Source organism: Aedes aegypti, chromosome 3 (genome assembly GCF_002204515.2).
Source record: "Aedes aegypti strain LVP_AGWG chromosome 3, AaegL5.0 Primary Assembly, whole genome shotgun sequence".
NCBI classification, from domain to species: Eukaryota; Metazoa; Arthropoda; class Insecta; order Diptera; family Culicidae; genus Aedes; species Aedes aegypti.
This window is the reverse complement of record NC_035109.1, coordinates 385362271-385386376: the sequence shown is the minus strand read 5'-3', so window position 1 is coordinate 385386376 and position 24106 is coordinate 385362271. Positions and strand designations below refer to the sequence as shown.

Below are 24106 nucleotides of genomic sequence, written 5' to 3'. Positions count from 1 at the left end.
CTGTATAGTTTATTTGTTGGAATTTTTATAGTAATTTCTGAAATGATTTCTAGCAAAATTAGTACTTATTCCTGGATGTCCTGGACGAGTTTCTGACAAACTCTTTGATTTTTTTTTTGGTTGTTATTCCTAATGCTTATCTCCCGAAAGAGTTTTGATGATTGTCTTTCAGAAGGTATGTTTAGGATTCCTTCTATAACCGTATATTATTGCAGAAAGTTCATTAGTAATTTATTCAGCAGGACTATCAGACATTAGTCCTGGTTTTCATCAAAATTTATTTAAATTTTCCGGTCGAAAAATTCATCAAAAATCCGCTTTTCAAGTAAGTTTTAATAGAACCTCTTCAAAAACATTCCAGAAAATTTTCATTTTCCGTTGTAAATGTCTACGGTATATTCATCTGAAAACTCCCAGAAAGTTAGCCAGGAGTCCCTATTTTTCTTGAGTCAAGAATCTTGACACTTTCATTTCCTAATCACACTGTATTTGTCTTTATAATATCAAATATCAATTTCTTTGCTGTTGGTATTTTGCTAACCCAGCCTAAAATTTCATTATCAATTGAAAAAAGTGACTGTTTGCACAGCGAGTAGGACCCTTGTAATACGTTGTGTGATAGTATGGATATTATTGAATGACAGTGGTGTTTCTGACCATCCTGCCATGGCGGGGGTTTACGATATACTATTTATTTCTCTTCAGTCAATCTTACAATTATTTGTGAGGTGTATGTGGTAGTACAACTGAGTTGAGTGGTGGTAGCTGTTTATGACGTTTTGCACAGTGACTTTTTGCTGAAAATAGTGACTTTTTAGTGACTTTTTAGTTGAAAAAGTGACAAAGGCACTATAAAGTGAAATTCCTTTTCGAAAACATCCTTGACCGGTGGGATTCGAACTCACGGCTAGAATTACTCTTATCTGGCCTGTCGGATTGAATTGCTCTCTTCAGCAACTTCGTTCGAAGTAATAGTTTTAACTATGGAATGATAAGTTTGTACTTACATTGCAGTACTAACATGTTTGTTTTTTTTTTTTCAAATTTTCTCCATAGTTATTTGCTTACAAACGCACATCGTCTTTGGGCAGCCTTTCAATTACCACTGTAAAACCTAAAAATTTCACAGAATACTATGTAGCTCTCATGTCTACTAAACACGAAATATTTTATGTTAATTTTTCGAGTAAACGTCGTCTATGCTAAAATTTTCATTAATATCAGCTAAATTATGCCTACCAGGTGCATTTGAAGTCACTGTTAGCCTTAAGTGTTCGGAATATGGGTCAAAACGGTATCAGTAACCCGAATGCCACGTGCCTGAAGATCATTATTTCGAATATGAAGAGCTTAAATGTCACTATGTTTGCAACAGTACAGTATATTTGTGCCTGCCACTTGATATACGAATTTAAAGAAGGTTAATACACAAAAAAGCTCTAAGGGCCGATTTCTTCACTTTCGCTTAAGCTGTAAACCACGTTTAACTATGTGATTAAACAGGTTTAAGGCCTAAGCGGGGGTGAAGAAACCGCTTATAAGTCAATAACTGTGGAAGTCAGCCTATGGACATGCCCTATATCAACTAGCGATGGGCGATTTTGAATCGATGTTCTGAAAATCGATTTTTTTGTTCCGATTAATCGATTTTTTGAATCGACGTTTGGAGTACTTAAAATCGAGTAAATCGATTTTCTTCATTCGATTTTTTGTTTCGATTCAAAATGATGTAATTGATTAGAATTTTTCAATGAGTTGACATAGTTTTGAATCAGCCTTGAAGTGTTTAATATATAATTTTTAATTTCAAACGTCATTCAATTGGAGGAATTTAACAATTACATGCAATTTCATTTGGTCTTATTTTGAAAGCTTGTTTTTGTAAATTTTCATATGAGCTTGATAAACAAATCGATTCAAAAACATCGATTCAAATGATTCGATTTAATCGGTGAATCGATTCGACATATTGAATTTGAATCGATTCAGTAACATCGATGTTCTGGTCAAATATGCCCAACGCTAATATCAACTGCAGCGATTTGCAGTAGACAGAATGTCCCGGGCCCGATCCATCTGACAAGCCAATCGAGCCCTCTGTCGTCACCATAGAAGATGGTGTATCCATCGAAGCCGATAGCCTGGTGGAAGTGCTCTTAAGAACACTAAGCCGAGAATCAGGCGCTGTTCTTGTTGGGATGTAACGCCAGAAAGAAGAGGAACGCTCTTGTTGAAAAATAAACAAAGCTGCTGTAGTAGTACATCACATAGTAGTGAGTATTTATGGAACAAATAAAGCTTTTTGATCATTCTTATCTTATACTGTATCGCTCGGGACCTCCGATGTTAAGTGAGATACTACGAATGATTATTACGTTACTGGGCATACCAGTATCCATCGGTCACCTGTAGTGGTCACTCTTCTGGTAACTTGGCCGTTAAGTTCTCCATTCGTGTCGCACCCAGAATACAACCAGCCTTTCACAAACTGAACTAACCGCAACGCTCACTTCAAAACCCATTTCGTCCCGCATGAAGTGTGAGTTCCCACTGCTTGGTTGGTGGGGCCACTCCAGGGCAATCATTCAACCGTTAGCCATCGACCACCACCACCTTACTCGGCAAAGCCGTTGTGGAACTCCTCCGTAAGCCGCGCAAGTTGCACACGCGAAATGACGAAAGCTGGTGGGCGCGGTGGCACTCCGAGGCTCGTGTATTAGTCCCTTAAAGAACCTCCACACTCGATTCATGCGTTCCATGCGCTGGTGTGCAAATTGGGGTGTCGATGTAGTAAATATTAAAATTAACGTATTTTTTTCCTTTGTAGCACAGCACAGGTTGTTTGTGGGGAGCACTTGCGGTGAGAGTGTCTACGGAGAGTACAGAGGGTACGAGTTCTACCTGAATCGGAGTGTTGAACTGTTTTCATTGTACCGGTCACTACGGCAAGAGACGGGTGTTTGTTGTTTTATTGATTTCGGTCGGGTCCTGTTTTGCGTCCTGTCGGGAAAGGATCCTTGTGGGCGTGTTGTCGGTCGCCGGTGTCTAGCGGCTACATTAGGATCTAATTTGTCCACTTCTTCCGGTTTTTGTGCGGTCGGTTCGGTTCGCTGGGATATTCTTTTTTGAAACGAAGAAGTACAGGTTACTGTTTTGAAGTGACGTCGCACTACATTCCACAGTGGTTCGATCTAAAACAAGTGTCGGTGGAAACACAACTCTCGTCTTAATGGTAAATATTGTTGTATTTTTGATTAATGTTTGTATTAGCATTTTTTGCCTTATTCAATCATTATCATCATCATCAGATTTTTTTTTCAAATGTTTTTTTGTTTTGGACTAATAATGTGATTGCTCAAACTGACATTTTATCAGTTTAAATATAAAAGTTTAATCCTAAAAATTGACACGAATGGTTACGATCCTCCACTTCTACTTTTAGCAAATCGGATCGGATAAAATATAATAAAAATCGAAAACATAATTTATGAAACCATATGCTTACAAATACAAAAGCAAAAAAGTTTGAAATTCCATATCGCATATCTGCCTTACAATCTTATGATCATGGTTAGAATTCAAAGGTTGGAAGTTTATATGAAAAAAAAAAATCCAAGTTTCAACACTAGTTAAACTATCATACCACGGATCATATCCACGTTGATGCTACTAAAATACAATACCTAACCTAATTATTCGAACTTATTTTTAAGTTGCAAAAAAATAATGTAACTTTGTGCAAATTTGGTTTGTGTTTTTGTAGAAATTCACTAGACTTTTTGCGTTTCTTTTTTAATTACCTTGTTTGAAATCCATATCTATAGAATTGTACAATCAATTAAAGCAGCGTCGGATATTGTCGTTGTTTTATTTTCTCGGAACAGAAAAAATGTACAAACATTTATTATTATTGCTTGCAAAGCTGTATACACACTTAATTTAGAATGCCGAATTTAGGCTAATTATAACCGAGATCCGCACAGCCGAGAAATCGACAAACAAATTTCCTGGGATCTCAGGGATTATAAGTCAAGTATCAATAAATAGTGCTTCGTTACTGAGCAACCGGACAATTCGTTACCTGAGTCTCGGCTAAAATTCGAAAACCGAGATTCGTAAAAATAAATCCAAGTGTGTAGAACTTTATGAAGAAAGCATGTCGAAAACATATCTTAGCACAAGTTGATATCGTTATTTGATATCATTTTATTTTAATCTTATTCGTTATCATATTTTGTTTTTGTTCTTCTATCATTTTATTATTTCTTAATGTACATATAGAACACCGAATTCCAGACCACTCGCTAGGTAGGAGATTGTCTGCAACACGACGGTTTAAAACTGGTCGGACTCAATCGATGTGAGTACAGCGTAAGACGAGAAAACCATGACACATGAATTTTAATTATAAATTTTCCAATTCAGACCTATAACTCCGCATGACATTTTAGAGTTTAGCAATGCCAGCTTGACTAGAAAACCGTAGTGATTGGTAATAATAATTGACTTTTAATTACTTGTAAAACTTAAATACTGATTATGACATTAAAATTTAAGAAAACTTGAAAAGCTCCCAAACGGACAGAAACGTCGGGAAAAAAAATCATTTTTAATTCCATAAAGACTGCTTAGCCAACATTGTTTCAATAACATATCCTCAGTCGAAGCTCATCCAAAAAGCTACAAATATAAATACTAATATAAAAATGAAGTCTAAATGATGATGCAGGCTCATTTTAATTAATTAATTGAATTGAATTAATTAATTTGTCCCCAAAAAAGGTTTCAGATTGCTTTCATTGAGTGCTGTCAAATGTAGAAATTTCGAAAAAAAAATTGAAATGCCTATAAGCGATGATGGTGGGAAATGATCTCCAGCAAAAACGTTTTCCAATGACTTTTTCCGGGGGATGGAAGATGTTCAAAGGCACGTGAGTAATTATCATGACATTTTACAGCACTGTAACTGACGGCAAAAATAGTTTTCAATTTGAGTTCTTGAGAACATTGTTTTGTTATTTAATGCTGGTTTGCTATTGACAAGAAAACAAAACCACATTTCTTTGATTGCACTACACAGTTGAGAAGGAATGTCATTTCAATTGGGGCTTCCTGAAGAAAATTTCTTGACCCATTCATATAGGGAATTTTTTCTCTTTTCTTGAGCGAAACAGCATACTAAGCTTTAACAATTAAAATTACAAAAATGATAACAATCTGAGTTATCAAAATTTGGGATATCACAGCATCAATATGAGTTTCCAATGGAAATCGTGAGTTATGAACATTAATTTATTACTCGGGTATGGTTTCATGTAGGTTAAATGTTGTTTACATTATATTAAAACTATATGATGAATAATTCTGAACTTCTGCAAACATTCACCCATAGCAACGCGACGACTGAACTTAAGCGGTTGAGATTGCTGCCCTGTATTAGTTCCTGTCATACTAACGGAAAATACCTGTTCGTAGAAAAATTCAAGGGATAATCCCCATTTTTTAGGGTTTCCAATGAAATTATCAGAAGGAATTATAGCAAACCCTGAGAAAATTTTTGGAGAATTGCGTGTAAAATATTTGTCTAAATGAGATTTCATGATAGTATGACACCTTTGAAAGATGGAAATATTATTGACAAGAATCAAAGGAACACTGAATATTTTTAGTAGATTCCTGAAGTTCTTCCTTGTGGATTACCCGCAAAGTTAATTTTAGGAATTGTTGTATGGATCCTTGCAGAAATTAACGAAGAAATTTCTTTGAATTTTTGTTTGAAAAATTTCTTCAATAAAAAGGTTGGAAAGGCTCATGAAATAGTTCCTATAAAGATTCTTCAAAATTCATGGAAGAACCTGGAGAAGTAAGTTTTACATTCTACTAGTTTGTGGTCATTTAGAGGCGATATTTCTCATGAATGAGAAAGGTGAATGACATCTTTGAAAAAATTTATGCCGCATCATAATAACAGTTTTGAAGAAGCGCTAGATAGAACTCCTACAAGAGTTTATGGTGCAATTCTCAGAAAATGTGATCAAGAAATTACAAGAAAGAATTCCTAAAGAAATTATTATGAGAATTCCAAGAAGTAGGCGTCTCAAAGATCCTTTTTGAGTAAATTAATAGAGAAATCTATTCAAAAAGTTCTGGAACAATCCATGAACGATTTTACATGGATAAAAGTGAATTTATGATACGAATCGAGGTGGAATCCTAGACAGAATTCTTAAAGAAATCAGTGGATGCATACCTGACCAATTTCTTGGAGACATCCCTGAACAAATAGTTATTATTAATAGGATTTATGAAGAATCTTGAAGAACCTTATGATAATTTACTGAATACCATTCTGAATCTACGTTGAAAATTGAACCAGAATTTCAAAATATTTTGTAAACTGGAACTATTTTTAAATTGCGTTTATAATTAGCATGAAAATCACTTTTGAATAAACCCCTCGGCAAATTTTTCTTACTTACCATAATTAGAAAAATATGCTCTTAATAATTAGATTTTTTAATTAGAAAAATGTGCTTTTTCAATAAGTCATAAAAAACTATACATTTTTCATCACTTAACAACAAAATTTCCTTCCACATATCTGAAATACTAGAGGAAATTCAAGTATCTCTAAATAAATTAATAAAAACGAACCATGGTATACCCTTGACAGAATCAAGAGGTCACTAAAGGCATATTATGATGGATTAATTGAAATTTCTTTTGGGTTAACTCAGGAGGAACCTTTATGAAATAATTGCTGTGGGAGTCCTAGGATTAGTGAATACAAAAAACGTAGAGAAATTTTAGTAAAAATCCCTTGATTTTTTTTACGTTTACAAAGAATTCCTGAAAAAATTGCATTCAGATGTGCATGGATAAATTTCAGAAATTTATTGGACTATGTTCAAAATGAATTAGTGAATAAAAAAATCATGAAGCAAAGAATAATCAATGGAGGAATGTCGAAAAAAAATGCTCGAAGCCCAGACAAATCACACAATGCATACCTCAAGGTAGTCATTGAGGAATTCTCCAAAATCCTGAAGAAACTTCTTGAATTCTTTAAAACCCATCTAATTAATTCTTAAAATTATTTTTGAAGCAATTCATGAAGAATTACTGGAAGGATCTATAAAATAATCTGAGAAATCATTGAAAAGAATTTGTTGAAATAAATCCTTAATTTAAACTCTGAGGAATTCTTGGAGAAACATTCGTTTGAAGGAAATGCTGAAAATCTTGGTAGAATCACCAGAATAACGTAAATGACATTTCACGAGGAATGCTAGAAGGACTAAATCTTTGAAAATGAAAACCTGGAGGAATCCCAAGAATTATTTTTCAATGAATTTGCTTCTTAAAATAATCGAATAATAATAATATGAAAATAATAATAATAATAATCTGGATCTCGATTGGATCCGTAGAAGAATTCCTGGAGGATCCACCGGATGATTTCCGGGACAACTTTTTGGAGAAATCCCTTGAATTTCCCCGATTTTTTTTATATTAGGTCAATACCCTTATCACAGATAACAGATGTTTATACTAGAACAAAAAATTTCTGAAAACCTGTGTAAATATTCAAATTGAAAATCCTTGCAAACACTAGCGCCGCCACACAGCGAATTACGTCAATCAGTGGTGAATATCAGTATCTTGAAATATTTCATATTCACCACTGACATCGCCATGGGAACTTAGCGATGACAGCGCCACCATGATGTTGATACTTGTGTTTCCATTCAAAATTACCGTTAATTGTCTCACACAGTTCTACAATCGGACTTCAACGTCTGTTATCTGTGCCCTAATATTACTTGGGGTATTTATTTAAATACTTTTCATTCAATAATAAATCGCCGTGAAAATGCAAAATCGGCGGCGTAACGCTGATCGGCGTATGGCGCGCCGCCGGCGTATTAATCGGCATCGGCGTTGCGACGCACAGGTCTATCTGGAATCGATTTTATAGCCAACAAGTGTCCAAAACATGACCCAGAACTGCTTAGATCACCTCAGGCGTTTTTCATAAAATTCTGCAAATTTTGATATGATCTATGAAAAGTGTAAAAAGACCGCATAACCGGGACCTCTGAAACCTCCGGAACCTGTTATATGGCGACCGAGTTGTCAAAACATGGTGCAGCACTGTTTAGATTACTTTAGGTGATATTTCTTAAGAGTCTGCAAATTGTGCTAAACTTTGCCCCGTTTGGCACCAAATCTAGGCCATTAATCCATGCTAATCGTAGGTTCCAGCTCAGATTCATAAGTTGACAATTCTATTTAAAACTTGGCTGAAAAATGCCTACAAAATAACAATGTGAAATCCGGGTCAATATGAGCCGAATGCCTTAAGTGTAACTTTTTTGAGGCGTGTGTCACTTTTTTTTGCGAAACGTCGTAGAAATTTGATGTTTTTCAATATTGTTAAGAAGTTACAAATGCTCAAAAGCCATATTAAACCGAATGCAACAGGAAGGTTAAACGTTGTAAAAATGGTCTATAGCAGTTTTTCGCACAGTAAATCATACCCAAATTGAAAGCTCTTGTTTTATGATTTTGAATGCACACAATTTAATTATGGGCCAGTTAAGCAAAATTTGTTACCATTAAATCACTTTGTAGGCATTTGTAGAAAATTTGTATTCGACTCAGGTGCGTAAATATATAATTAACTCTCTCTACTCGATATTCCATATAACGATATTGTGTTACAGAACCATAGTAAAAATTGGTTTTCATGACTAACTCGATGGCTCTTTGTATCGCAGTTGCACTTGTTCTGTGTTCTGTAATTCGATGCTTTCCTTGTCAGATGGTTCCTTCAATATCGTAATATAAAGAGTTGACTGTATAAACCACAAACAAATTCATCGCAAATACCATTACTGTATAAACTTTCCTTAAATTCATTAACGTTTGGTGAATAGTGAACCAAAAGTATAAATTAATTTAAAAAAATCATGTCCACGGCTCATTCAAAGAGTTTTATAACATTTAAAATGCAATCAATCAGCTTAAAATTACGGATTTGATTCAAGAAGTCTCGCTTACTCGGGTATAACGCCCTAAGAGCCATTCGGTAACCACGTGTGTAGCTCGTTGTAGCTTTAGAATAGGACACCAACGCGCCAGGCATCCAGCACACCATCATCCTAGTTGTAGGTTCGAATCCTGATTCCAATCCTGTAGCCAACGGACTCATTATTTTGTTTACTTTTAACGCATGCCCTAAATATACATTATTTTAAGCTAATATACATCATGAACCCTAAAAATACAACCATGATTGCTTTAGTAGGGCTTGTGCATTAAAACTGCTTTACCAAGTATTGCATTAATTTGGTTGTTGTGGGGCCCTTTCCCACTTTAATTATGCTTTATAAAGCTCTTAAAGATTATGTCGCTTTAAAACAAAATCTGATAGCACTCTATAGAGCAAACATAAAGTATTCATATATAGCTTCGTGGTTACTTGGGTTAGCTTAAAATTACGGATTTGATTCAAAGAAGCCTCGCTTACTCGGGGATAACGCCCTAAGAGCCATTTGGTAACCACGTGTGTAGCTCGTTGTTTCTGAGCAAATGAATGAATCAGCATCCAAACCAACATCATTGGCAGGTAGAAAAGGATTAGTTACCATAGCGTTGTTAAATAGCGTGTACATGTACATCCATACAAATGCTCAGAAACAACGAGCTCCATACATTACCAATGGCTTTTAGGGTGAGATCATATGTTATGCGAGAAGTGTTAAAAGTGAAAAATATTTCCATGCTGAAAAAACTTCTTTATTATTTTATGTTTCAGCCACCTTCGAACCACTGTGTGCAGAGTGTAGCGCAGCACGAAAGTACCCGAGCCCGAGGTGCCGCGACAACCGTTCGAATTTTGTAGTGTGAGAGTGTGACTGCGATACCGAACGAACGAAGGTGATTCATTCGCCGTTGCGCGGAGCACTCACCGAAGCGGGTTGCGTCTGTGTGTGCGAACGAGGCGAGCTTCCACCCAGAGTTGGGTCTCTCGCGTGCAGCTCGAGCGCTTAGCTTCGGCTAGTTGGCTTAAGTCCGCGGTCCGCGCTAGTTCAACACGTTCCCCCGAGCGCGCGAAAGGAGAATTGGCGACCTACTAACTAAACAAAAGCAGCAAAACGAACGGCCAAGAAGACACCGCGAAGACGACGACGCGGTTCTGTTTCGTGAAGAAATAGCACATTAACCCGATTCAACAAGTGCCTCGTGTTTGTGATCGTCGTGAATCGTGTAATCTATTTACTCTGAAAACAAGATATTAGGAAGAATCAACAACGTGCGCTGTCCTTTCCGCTAATCGTCTGGAAAACCGTGAAAAGCTCGTCCTTTGAAAAGGAAATATTTACTCAACCAGAAGATACCCACCGAGAGAAGTCTCGTGAAAGTGCGTGAGTGAGTGAAAATTCCGTGCAGTGAAGTGTGTTTCGACGAAAAAGGGGAAGAAAGATCGTTTAACCGTCAGTTTTTTTTTTCTTGGTGGTACTTCTTCGGTTCTCTTCTGAAGAGTTCAGGACGCAACGAAGACGACGACGACGCATCGCAAAAGGCGAACACGGCCCAAGATTTGCCCTCTTCTTCCAAACTCAAGCCCGAAAGTAAGAAAGGCGAAAAAACTTCACGGCGGCAGCGACGGCGGAGAACAAGAAAAAAAAATCGAACAAAATGGTAGACAAGCAGCAGCAGTTTTTCCTGCCATGCTTCGTGGTGTGCGCTATTTTCTCAGGTAATTATCGTTAATTTCTTTCGTGTGATTTTAATATTGATGGTGTTCCGTGCCTTTCGGGATGGGATGAGTCGCGGCTCGGTGTCAACGTGGGATACCGCGCACCAAGCTATATGGATTGGTGGCTTCCGGAAAATGACGACAATCGTGAGATGGGGGATGGGAGCTTTGAAATTTAAAAACAGGGGCTGAGGCTGTCATATTTTTGGGGGCTGTTCTATGATTCATGCTGTATATTTGGCACTGCGAGTGAAATTTTGCGAAATACTGGTGAAAGTATGCACGTAGTTTAGGCGCAGTGTACACATTCATACTGTAAGCGGTGGTTGAGATTGATGATAAGATAATTTCGATATGGATGTGAGTTGTGTAGTATACCTGTATTCGTTGTTGGTATGGACGCAAATAATCAAGTTGTGTTCCACGGCAAAATATGGACGTTACCTGTAATAAAAATGAGAAAATTGATAATTTTAAACGGTTGTTGATTGCTTGGTTGGATGGAGGAGAAAAAAATGTTGTCTTGTTATTCACATCCTATTGGAGTTGGAATAGTATTCGAAGAATAGAATTGAATACAATTGCTAGCAGCTAAAAACTTCAAATATTATTCTTTTCTTGACCGACTAACACAGTGGTTCTCAACCTTTTCGAAGCCGCGACCCCCTTTGAAGCATTACAAACGTTTCGCGGACCCCTAAACAAAGGTGTTCTTCAATGTTTATGGAAATACCGAATCTCTCAAAATGATTCACCCTTCCGGTTGACCATCGCCAGAAGCTCCACGTTGTTACTGTGTACTGGGCAAGCACTTCTGAAAATCATGTCTGGTTAACCAGATGTTAATGGATAAATCGGCAATGCAAGAATCCAGCTGTGATCCCTTGCATGAGTCCGCTAAAAATGGAGCAAGAAATATACCTAGTAATTTTCCAATAATACGACAAGAAACTTCCAGAAATTGATATAATTCAAAAAATCATGCAGGGCAAGTGGGACAAACTACTTAGGGCCACATGTATGTACGGTGCAGAATATACGAATAAACTAAAGGCACTTCCATGATCTATCTTGACGGCAGAAATTTTCCGTCCGAATTGTCTGATACGTGACAAAAAGAAGTGCTTGAAAACAAAGTATATTACCAAATATGAGCTCAGAAGCTCTAAAAAACCTGTCAAAGTGAATCAGGAATACAAAGAATAACATATTTCACATGGAAACATTCCAAAGTCGCTCATAATAAACATTATAAATCTCCCAGAACTATTTTTGACGATTTATTATGTTCATAACTACATATCTGTCGTTGCGAGACTTAAAAGAAATATCATGAAACCTCCGAAAACCATGATACTCGTCAGTAGGACGGCAAAATCTACTAAGGATTAGGCCTCACAAATTTTAGAAATTTCCTATAGATACCTCCAGAAATTATCAAAGCATTTAATTTTCAAAATTCCTCGGATAGAATAAATGGATATTAAAGTAGACTTGTAATCCTCAACTGATAGGATCACGTTGAAGTTATCTTCACAGTTAAAAGAAACAAAATAGGTTTCAGTTTAATAAATACTTCACAGTTACAAAATTGCAATTCGGCACATTTGTTTATTAATCAGAAGAAATAACACTTACTCTCAATGGCTTCGCGGACCCCCTGAGAACTTGTCACGGCCCCCTAGGGGTCCGCGGACCACAGGTTGGGAAACCCTGGACTAAAATTTAGATGATCTGAAGTAAACCATCTGTTCTGGTCCTCATTGAAGGTTTTGGCTCTGCAATGGATTGATACCGTTTCAGCCTAGCACAGTTTTATTTCATAACGTTGTTTGAAACCTTTTTGAGCTTTTCCATCTTTCTAAATTCAAAGTTAGAATAAATAAATAAATTAATTAATAAAACATTCTTCTTTCGTATTCTTACTTTAATCAACGACTTAAATATCTGGGTACACAGTGTCGCAAGTGCTATATAAAAAAAATGCAAAGAATCATGTCTAGTCTAGTCAAAAGACTTAGTCAAAAAGAAAAATGAGACCAACTTTGGGTTGAAAATCAAATAAATTAGGTAAATATGGGCATCAACCTTCCAAACATGATCTCTAAAGTTCACTTTTATTCTATAAAGGTTACCAGAAATGTTCATATCTGGAGTGGTCGTTGTGTAAAATTCCATTGCTATTGCAACCCCAAATATATGGGCACTTCTGGAAACTCTTTCAGGAGTGTATTTATGGTCTACCTATACTGCCCACATGGAACAAGTAGGCATTGAAAAAATAGTACTCAAAGTTTGAAGTTTGTCTTCTAATAGAAATGTTCATAATTTTGTAGTACATTTCTGCGTGTCAAAAATGTTTAGCACATGGGGCAGGGCACTCAATAATATTGGTATTAATTGGTATTAATATCAATTAATATATATTAATCCATTAATATTTTCAAAACACATCGAGGTAGCTGTGACATTTCTATTAAGAAACAAAGACATCTGACGTTTCAAGATCAACCTACATGATGGACTCGAACACGGTAAGCGTTTATCCATAATTTAAATGCAATACATATATTATTTATAATGTTGTAGGATCATTCACTTTTCTGGGAGAGAATCCAAGCAGCGGTCGGTCTGTTGCCGAAACATATTATGAACATCCTTGATCTTCAAGGATATTATTCATGCGATGCTCTTGGGGAAATCCAAGAAACTTATGTTTTTCAAATCGAAAACGATCTAAGGCTGTTATGAAAAAGGCATCGCTTGATGTGGACAACTGCATCATTTATACGGGCATTTTGCAGTTTTTATATTCCTGAACGGTGGAAGAAAAGCCAACCAGTCAAATAAAACAAATGAGTGGATACTCTGCTCCTTACGCATATATGAGTGTCCCTTGTTTCCATCCTTGAAAGAACTAAGGTGTTTTGGACATATTTGGACGTTGCATTAAATTTAATCCACATTCATCATGCAATTTTTACACGTTTATTTGCAAAGCTACTCCCTCAATTGATCTTTCAAGATCTAAGTGTGAAATCGGCTCAGAAGTGTTGCACTTCATAATTCGTACAACCACGACTCATTTACTAGATCAAACTACAGATCTGAACTAGCTTCACATAAGTTTAAAATTTATCGTTATTGTTTAGTTTTGTCAATCTGGGGTTATGCACAAATTACGTCACACGCCCAGGGGGGGAGTGGATCAAGCCAAGCGTGACAAGCCTTACAAAAAATCGGAGGACTCATACAAAAAACGTGACAAGAGGGGGGGGGGGGTCCGAAAAGTTGAAATTTAGCGTGACATAATTTGTGTACCATTCCTTTACCCATATGTTTCGAAAACCTAATCGAAAGGAAACTCCCAACACACTAGATAATATCTTTAGTGCCAATTGTAATATTATTAATATATATTAATATTTTAATACCAGATCAAGTGTCTTGCCCCATGGTTTAGCACCACCACACAGTTAACTCATATTGCTTCTGTTGATCAGCAAAATATATAGGCTCGCACAAAATCAACGTTTTGCAGTTGCTTATTTGGTTGAAAGCTCATATAGATACTGGTATGCCTTTATTTTTCAATATGTTAAAATATTAACCTCAATTTTTTCCACAACACTTTCAAATAAAATATGTTAATTTTAACATGCGGAGTAAAGTATATATTAAAACATAAATGTTTAGTCGAAAAAATATATAATACACATGGGACAGTGTATATGAGATAATAAGAAACCATGGAATGATTGTTTCGGAAAAGGTTCCATAAATTTTTGTGTTAGAAAAATGTGATTTCTGGCCAATGGAAGGATAGTGAGCTAGATTTTTATACGTGCATACAATATCCATAAATCCCAAACGACAGAGCTTAGTTGATTCTATACATGAACAAAATCTGAGCTGGTTTTGTTCACTTCGAAAAGTTGAATTAATATAAAAAAAAAACATTATTTTTAAAAAGGTTAATCAATCAGTCCTGCTCAAACCCATACAAAAACTTTTGAACTCTGTGTTTGTTTGTGAATGCTCAGCACTCGACTTTAAATAGTGATTTTTCATAAAAATGGTCAATTTTCCTCATATGTAATTAAATTATATAAAATAATTCTAAGATTCCTTTACTTGCCTCGGTTCTCAATATTTTTGTACAAGGTATTTTCCACTGAAAAAGAAGAAAATCAAATGGATATCATGAATTCTCCATGAACGTCTTCTCTCTGAATTGTGTGTTGATTTCGTCGTACTGTTAGTGTCTTGATAATACGTCAGGACATTTCCTCTGTGATTAGCTACGGGTTCTCAATGGTTTACTTTTGAACTTTGCTAGCAAATTTCATTCATTTATCCTTTGAAACTTTCCTCTATAGCAGTGGTTCTTCTTCTTTCTGGCGTTACGTCCCCACTGAGACAGAGCCTGCTTCTCAGCTTAGTGTTCTTTATGAGCACTTCCACAGTTATTAACTGAGAGCTTACTATGCCAATGACCATTTTTGCATGCGTATATCGTATAATTTCTTTTATGAAAACATCCTCGACCGGTGGGATTTGAATCCACGAACCTCAGCTTAATCTAACTGAATAGCTGCGCGTTTACCGCTACGGCTATCTGGGCTATAGCAGTGGTTCCCACCCATTTTGAAGCCAAAACCCCCTTAGAAGTTTTACAAACATTCCGTAGACTCCTGCAAGTGATATCAAGACTAAAAATTATGAAAACTTAAAAAAAGAGAAAAAATATATGAAAAAGAAACAATAGATATCCCTGGCAGACACACCCAAATGTTTCATATGCAGTTCATCATAGATAGATAATGCTAGAACTCTTCCAAGATCATTTGGTGTTCACTAAGTCCACCAAGAATCTTTATAGGAGTCTATCAAACATCTTTCCAAAAGTCCGTTGCTAATAAAATAAGCTAGTTGAGAAGATTTATCCACAAAAATAATGGCCATAAATTTGTAAAAAACATTTCTGGAAGTAAGATGAATATTTTTTCATAGATAGGTAAGGAATCTACCAAGCTTTCCCACAGAAATGCTTTCAATATTTTAAGAAACTTTTCAAATGGGATTCTAAAAAGTTGATTTACGAAGTTTGGAAAAAGATTTTGCGAGGAAATGTTGTCGGATATCTATCGTACATCTCATAAAATTTCGGTTGATTGTTAAAGAAGAAATTGCAAAATAATTGCGAGTAGTTCTTCAAAGAAATAGTGGCATCAGTGATGGAAAGTGTTGCCACTTTCAGCTGAACCACAAAACAAAATGCTCGTGAGCATCAAAGTGCTGATTTACTCGCATCTGTCGTGCTCGCGAGTGAACGAAACCAAAATGATTCGTGAACGTGTTCGAAGCTGTTCAGAGCCATTTGCGTTTTTGATATATTCTCTCAAGCAAGCGGGTGCAAACTTACTCACACACGGTGCTCCCCTGACCGTTATTATCAGAAAAAAAATCTCCATCAAATCTGTGCTCACCAGTCGTTTTCTGTAGCTAAGCTGCATGTCTGGGAAAAATTTAAAAAAAATCGTAGGGCCCGTTTTGAAGTTACGCTTTTTTGATTGTATAAGTCCACAAATTCAAAGAAAATCTAAGATATTTGAACGGATTTTTATTGGTCGTGATTATCAGAAGCACTAAACCATCAAAATTTGGTTCGAAGTAGGTGTTTTTAGTTGTTTGTAACCTCTGGGCGGAGTTTTGAATGAGAATGTTGTCGAAATTTTGAGTTACGCCCATTTTTAAGTGTAACTATTAAAATCACTAATTTTAAATAGATTAATTAGCCATTCTATTACCGGTAAGCATTTTCAAATGTTTTCAATGGCACATTGCAATTACATGCCGTCAAAGTCTTTCACAATTGATCGATTTTCCATAGGCTCAAGCGATCAAGGCAGTACGGAGCCAATTTTGCATTGTTATCGATAGTCATAAAATATTGTTATATCCCAATAAGCTGCCTCCGACTATTCTGGCTAACTTTGAACTGCCCCAGAACTTAAACCTCAATTACTGAGTAATGCAGTATTTGCCAAACTATGGCACTCAAGACGAATGTCAATACTTCAGTCACAGACAAACAGACGTAACACTTCTATTGTTTTCATCGTACAGTCGAATATTATTAGTATACCATCACATAGAAACATCTGACGAAAATACAAGAGAGTTGATGGATCTCGAAATTACCGGGATAATGACTTCAACAACTTGGCAAACTGCCTGAAATCTATTAGTAGCGGAATGTCGCTCCGCAAATAAACTATTTCCGAAGGTGTTAAATAATCACGTTTCCATTGCACTTAAGGGGAAACTGAATAGACTATATTTTAATGAAGATAAGGTTTTAAAAACAATTCGATTAAAAACAACAAGAGAAATTATGTAAGCTTGATGATAAATGCTGGTTTTACATGCTATTTACATAGCTATTCTATTTTTTTGTACAATCATACTTTTAAAAGGGTTTGTCTTGCTTGTGAAACATCTTAAATGTCATTTCGTCTTGTTTGCATCGTACTTCATCAATATTTTTCATCTGTGAATGGTTTCGAAATCATATCCTCAAAAACAAGTTATTTCAATTACAGTGTCACCCATTGGAGAGGCGAATGACCGCTTTTGCGGTTTAAGGCTCTTTAAACCAACAAACGAACGACTGACAGTGTCACCCCGTTTATGGAGTGAGATTGGATAATTTTTCATTCGCTTGTTGTAGTGGATAAATATTTTACTTTAATACTTTGGACAGTTGATGATGTATTATCAAAGTACATACACACCAAATTTGAAGTTTATTGGAGTTAAACAATTCGTACATATCCTTTTTGACCCTTTCTCACCCCCAACGACGGTAGGTGACAAAAACAAATATTTAAAATTAGTAAGTTGATTGCTTCAGCAAACTATCCAGAATATTGTTGTATGAAAACTAATTTGGTTACATGATGAAATTGGTTCCGTAATGCCTTATAGCACTTGAGCCTATGAAAAATCAGTTATTGGTGAGGGACTTTTGCGGCATGTAATTGCAATGTGTTATTGAAAACATTTGAACGTGCCTGACGTTATTATAATGCCTAATTAAAACATTGTAGATTAGTGTCTTTAATGGTTACACCTCCAAAAGGGCGTAACTCCATATTTTGTTGATCTTCTAATTCAAAACTCCACCTATAAGTTACAAATAACTTGAAATACATAGTTTAAACCAAATTTTGATGGTTTAAATTTCTGATATTCACGACCAATAAAAATCCGTTTAAATATCTCAGATTTCCATTGAATTTGTAAGCCTAAACAATCAAAAGGGCGTAACTTCAAAACGGGCCCTACGATTTTTTTTTTTAAATTTGCCCAAACATGCAGCTTAGCTATAGAAAACGACTGGTGAGCACAGATTTGATGGAGATTTTTTTTCTGATAATAACGGTCAGGGGAGCACCGTGTCACACGAACCCTGTTCGTGAGTCTGCCATGTTAGTTTTGCGTTGGTTTACACTCGTGAGGTACTTCGTGATGCAAACATTTCCATCACTAATTGAAATAATGGCATTACATGTGTTTTATCAGTAATTGCGTTATATCTACCATATCCATTTTTATATTTTAAATATTCAAAATCTTAACTCAACTGTTAAGTTGAACTTGTTACAACAACTCTGCTGAGGGCAACATGCCGATAAGTTCAAAATCTTGTGAGTTTTAGACGAATTTAGAGTTTTAAGTGATTTTTGAAGTGAATTTTCTCAGCTTACAAAAAAGACGTCCTCACTGGCAGCAAAAATTGCATAATGTATGGCCTTTCAAATGCCGCTAAAGAAAAACTTTATCGAACTAACTCCTTAAATAAATAAAAATATTTTCTAAAAGCTCGCAGAAAAGCATAATCAGAAATTTCCTCAAACAAAAAAGTTTGAGTCAAAATTAAATCCTAAATAAGGGCCACCCTGTTAGTTTTTCTGAAGTGATACAAAGCTCAATTACGAACAACTTTTATGAAGCCATTATACGTTTAAAACCGACGAGAATAGAGAAAACACTTTTTCCAGCTAAAATGTCTATTCGGACCATTGTGCACCGGTTGGGACACCCTGCTCTGCTCTATTGTATTGGGAAATGAACATTCAATTATTTTTCTGGGGTCCACTTTGAGATAAATTCTTTAAATATTGACCAATATTCGTGAAGGAATGTACCTTTAAATCATTAATCACTTTTATTTGGAACTAGTGGGCCTGGCAATCTCTGCCTTGCCATCATAAAGGCTATTGTAAAACGTCATAAGAAACTGTTATAAGGTTTTGACGTTTTAAAGTCCATATGTACACGACAAAATATGTGACGAAATGAATTACCTCAAATGGTCGACAGAGATGCCAACATTAAGCTTCAATATAGTTTGAACGAATCCCCTATATTTTGTACGAAAAACCCACCAAAATTTTGAAACAAAATCGCATATGGTTTATAGAGATTTCTTCAATTTGTACATCATCATCAGATTTGTATGATTAGGATTTCAACAGTAGTCATGAAAAGATGTCACCAGAATTTCTTCCGTAAATTTACGTAAGGTCTCATCAAGGATATCAAAAAGAGCTTTTTAGCAATTAAACAAGAATTTTGAGACCGCATAACTCAGCATTTCGTTATTGGTTCCAGGAATCTACCCTAAGGAATCTACCGAAACTAATAAGGTCTTGGTCATGGATCCCGTTATCCAGTTACTTATAGCATTTTTTAGCAACTAGGTTCGGACTGTGTTTTCTTTAAGTTATTTTTGGATTAATTCACTTTTTAATTTTTGTTTTCATTTTTATGTAACAACTTTTCCGAAGATACTATTAATGTTTGAGTTTTTTTTATTTTTAAAAATAGCTGGTGTAAATTCAGAGATTCGCATTTCGTTTTCTTCGTGGAAGCAATCACAATCAAACATATTTTTTCTAAGAGGTTTTCTGTCCCAAGATGGTGTCTAATATAACAATCGGTAACCGAATTCCATTTTCGCCGCAATGAAAACGAAAAATCGAAGACATGATCGACATGGATCGGAAAATGATCAAACCTTTTTTAAGGCAGCACTGATTAGTAATATTTCATCTGGATTAGATTGTATCACAAGTTCGGTCAGCTGAAGTGTTTAGCGTACACACAGCATGAGAGTAAAATATGTGTACTAATAACATCATCTTCTGATGCAGATCTTTTCAAAGACATGATCAATAAAGTTTCATAGTGTGAGTATACTGTTATTCAACAAGTTCATACAATTTTGGCTTTTTTGTATGAATGAACAAAACTTGTGAGGGAATGAAAATTGGGTTGTGTATTTGTCAATGCATTAAACAACCAAGAACAATTACTCTCCCATGGCTTTTTGTTATTATGTACCATACAGATAATATTGAATTTCTTGAGTTACATTGTTCTAACAAAAGTAGTTAAAAATGTTAATTACAATCTCAACGAGTCAAAGACTGGATTCTGGCCAAATAGCTGGTATTAATTTTGCACAACCCTGGGAAGTCTTAGCACCAAATCATACGCATACGAGATCACGCAAAAATTAGGCTGATTGATCACAGTATTCTGGACATGATTTTCAACTATGATTTGAACAATATTCACACAGCATTCCAAATAATATCACTCCTTAATCTTGAAACAACAGAATCTTAACGGGAGCTACAAACTCAAAAAATCCTACTCAGGGATTTAACATAATCTTGGATGGACCTATGACAGAAGCCTGTGTAGAATTCTTCCAAGTTTATGCCTGGACTTTTAGAAAAACTTAGCAATTTAAAATGTTTATTTATATGCTGACACAAGTAAACCAATTCATTCTCCCGGGTCAGGTCCGTTAAAAATTCATTCAATTTCCTTCTTTTTTTTTTGGTAGTTGACGTAGAGAGTCGCAATTTACTCCAAACAATTAGCACTCGTTGTTTTAAAATCGTATCAATGTCATTGCCACCGTCAGATCTTTTATGCCCACTGTGTGATGAAAAAAAATCGTAACCCGGTCAGTTACGGGTTAATTTTGTCTAACTCTACCTATCTTGAACTTTTCTAAATTTTCTCAATAGTCATGATATCTTTCCGGTGACCTTCCCGATTATGTGTGGAGATCATGAACAACATCGAGATACCATCTCATTCAAGCCATTAAATTTCACCTGCTGTGCCTTGCCCAATGCCCATTCCAACTCAACCACATTGAAACCTCATCCAGGTCAACTGTGTGGCAAGACCCAGTCCCAGTCCCTGTGGCTCCTAATGACGTCGTCATATCTTCATCGTTCCTTTCCTTATCATCTGCCTACCTGAGTCCTACGTGTGCCTTCTTCGTTTCCCACACATTGTTGCTTGATTATATATCGCCCTCTTAGCCGAAGCTATTCACCTCCCGCAAAGGCAAAAAGGACTCGCCGTTGTTCCGAAAGAGAGTGGCGTCTAAGAATCGAAAAAAAAAGACAAAAACCCGGGGCGGGCAACAGACGACTTATCGACTGAACGTTGTCGACCCGGTCAGACAAAGAATCAAATTGGAATTACAAATGAGACCTCTTCTAGTTGTAGTTAAGATCTTTTTTGGGCACGCCACGAGTCAAAGAACTCAGGTGCCCGAACAAAACCGGACGCACCCCTGCCGGAGATGATTGTCTGTCGCTCTTCGCCTCAACTCTTAGGTACTCTCATACTTATTAGGTACAAGTCGAGCGCTAAGTGACCAGAACCAAGCGCAGGTTCTTCCATCCGATCGAGGTAACATAACTCGTGACGTCGCACACGGGAGTAAATTGGGACAATCATGGCCAAAATATCTTCACATTATACAATAGTTATGAATAAGTGATGGGTCTTGTCCAAAACAAATCGTGAATCCCTCATTTTTCCCAATCATTACACTTTTTTTTAGTTTTAACGTATCTTCGATGCAACCGCTACAAGAGTTATGTTTGAAAAACATAAAAAATCTATTGTTTTAAATTTGAAATAATTATTACGAAATCATTCCAGTCACCCCGCTGTGCGTCGGCATTGACGATTTAAATTTTAACCGCCATTTTTTACACTTTCTCGCGTTCCTGCCCTCGTGGTGTCTTGCGCTGACCAAAGGAAACCAGCTTCCCGGTCGGATTGCTTAACCGCCGAGAGATGACGAACACGACTAGGAGGTGTACGACAACCGAGGCGGGGGGATTTCTGTTTGCTACACGCTGAGCGTGCTGCGCCCCATTTGAGTTGAAGGGTTTGGTTACTTTCGCTCGAAGCTTGGACTTAAGACACAGTTGTCGGGAAGGCGGACGACGGCCAGAAGAAGAAAGTCCAAAACGGGCCAAGCGACTTCAACGCAGCGCACCAAAACGAACTTCTGATGGTCGTGTTATTTTTTATTTCGGGGTTCAATGATGTTGCTCTTTTCGGCGGTCCGACCGATGTCTTTGTGTATCTTTCCGTAGGCCTGATGCCTGATCTTTTATAGGTACAGCAGGTCGATGACGTCGTCTCGAGGGAGTTTGATTTTTCAATCTGTGATTCGGGTTTTGCGCTGGCTTTGGTGGCATCGGTCCTTCCATACGAGAGTCAATGACACCGAACGTCGTGGACTAGAAGTGACATGGAAGAGGGTGGGGTTATGTTGGTTGAATAATATGTATTGAACTCGGAGGATCAATTGGACAATATTCGTTCAAAGAATTGTTTTTTTTTTTTCACGAGTGAAAGGTATTATTTCTTCGAATAGAAGTATATTGTCTATTACAAGTTCGGGATGATGAACCCCAAAGAAATATGCACATCAATTCTCAAAGTTTGAATCAGGTCAAATATTTAATAACCTCGAAATTTTACAGACCAATTAAAAAACTTACAGTAGGTATGTTTACAACTAATCAGACTCAATACTCTGTAAGATAAAATATGGTTGTGATTTTTTCAACTCCCTTACTAATTATTTTCTTTCATATTTTTACGGAGTTGTTTCGTAGAAAGTTCTACTCGAAATTACTCTGTGAGTTCCTTGAAATAATTTTCCAGATAATTTTATTACAAATAAGTTTTTGAAGTTTATCAAATGTCTTTCAAGAATATTTCCATAATTGTGATTGCGATATTTGCGTCAGAAATTCAACAATATTATTTCTCTAAAAAATTATGCTTCAAATCCTCGGAATATAACAGGAATATCTAGGAAAAGTGACTTTGAAATGCCCCTTGCCTTCAAAACTTTTGAATAAGTTTGTTGGAAACCACCAGGAATACTCTAGGAATCATAAGGGTAGCATTTAGCAAAATGGCTGTGGAGGGATTTATCAAGATATTTGCAAAATTCTTCCTCAAAACATTCAATTCAGAAGTCATAGAAGGAATAATGGTAGATTCCAAGGATAATTTTTAAACAAAATTTTGATTACATTTTTGAGAAGATTAGTTTATTTATGAGAAGGGTGAAGATTATCCTGTAATCATTCACCTCTAGAGAAAAGATTATAAATAGCAACGTATCTCTTGTTGCTCCGTTTTCCATCATTTTTTTAAAATGTTTTAATACAAATACCTTCAGTTTAAATTATAATTCTTGATTTTTTCGACAGGAATTTTTAAAAATTTCTCCAATGGAATTAAGCCGAAATTGTCCAAAAAAAATCTTTAGAACTTCCACCAAAACTTTTTTTTTACATTACTCTAGAAATCTGGCATTATTTGATTATTGAGTGATTCTTAGAGTAGTTTGAATTGAGGTATTCGCAGAGTAATTTTTAAACCAAAAATGAATAGATATCTAGATGCAGCCCTGTCGTCGTAAAAATTGAGCTTATTAGTCTTCCTTTTTTAAGGGGGCGTTGCTATAGCCAGGAGGGCGCTTCTATTCCCAGGCTTTAATGATTTCGTCTAATAAGAAATATCACATACATTATAACATATAGGGATCGACTTTGATGGAGGTTTTGTTACTATGGGTTTTCGACTTACATTCTATACAGATCATAAACGGAAATCCGATAACCCTTAGCAACATATTAAAATACAAAATTAACAAATATCACAAATACTTTAATATACATTCCTAACAAATAAAAACCAATATGCATTTGCACGTATTTAGTTTGTGTTCCATTTCTAATAAAATAATATACTTGATATTTTTGTTTGATAAATTGACTAGGAACAACATGACGTTGTACAAAATATGATGTTTGCATTTAATTAGAAAATTGTTAAATATTTACTGTTGGCCAGTTTTGCTCTTACTCAGTTTTTTACGCTTTTTCATGCTAATCTCAGATTTCAAAACGAAGGGCCAACGGTGACACA

The 24106-nt window shown here is 36.0% G+C and overlaps 1 protein-coding gene across 3 annotated transcripts in view; it reads left to right on the top strand.

The window, feature by feature from the left end:
* The first annotated feature begins 2917 nt into the window (after positions 1–2917).
* LOC5563701 (fasciclin-3) overlaps positions 2918–24106 on the top strand; it is a 350061-nt gene continuing 328872 nt past the window's right edge. For 2 of the 3 annotated variants that reach the window (XM_021853590.1, XM_021853591.1), the window contains exons 1-2: positions 2918–3232; positions 9821–10765. In XM_021853590.1, the coding sequence (XP_021709282.1) occupies positions 10705–10765 (61 nt within the window). In that variant the 5' untranslated portion in view covers positions 2918–3232; positions 9821–10704. The remainder of the gene's footprint in view (positions 3233–9820; positions 10766–24106) is intronic. The other variant, XM_021853592.1, reaches the window with a different exon arrangement.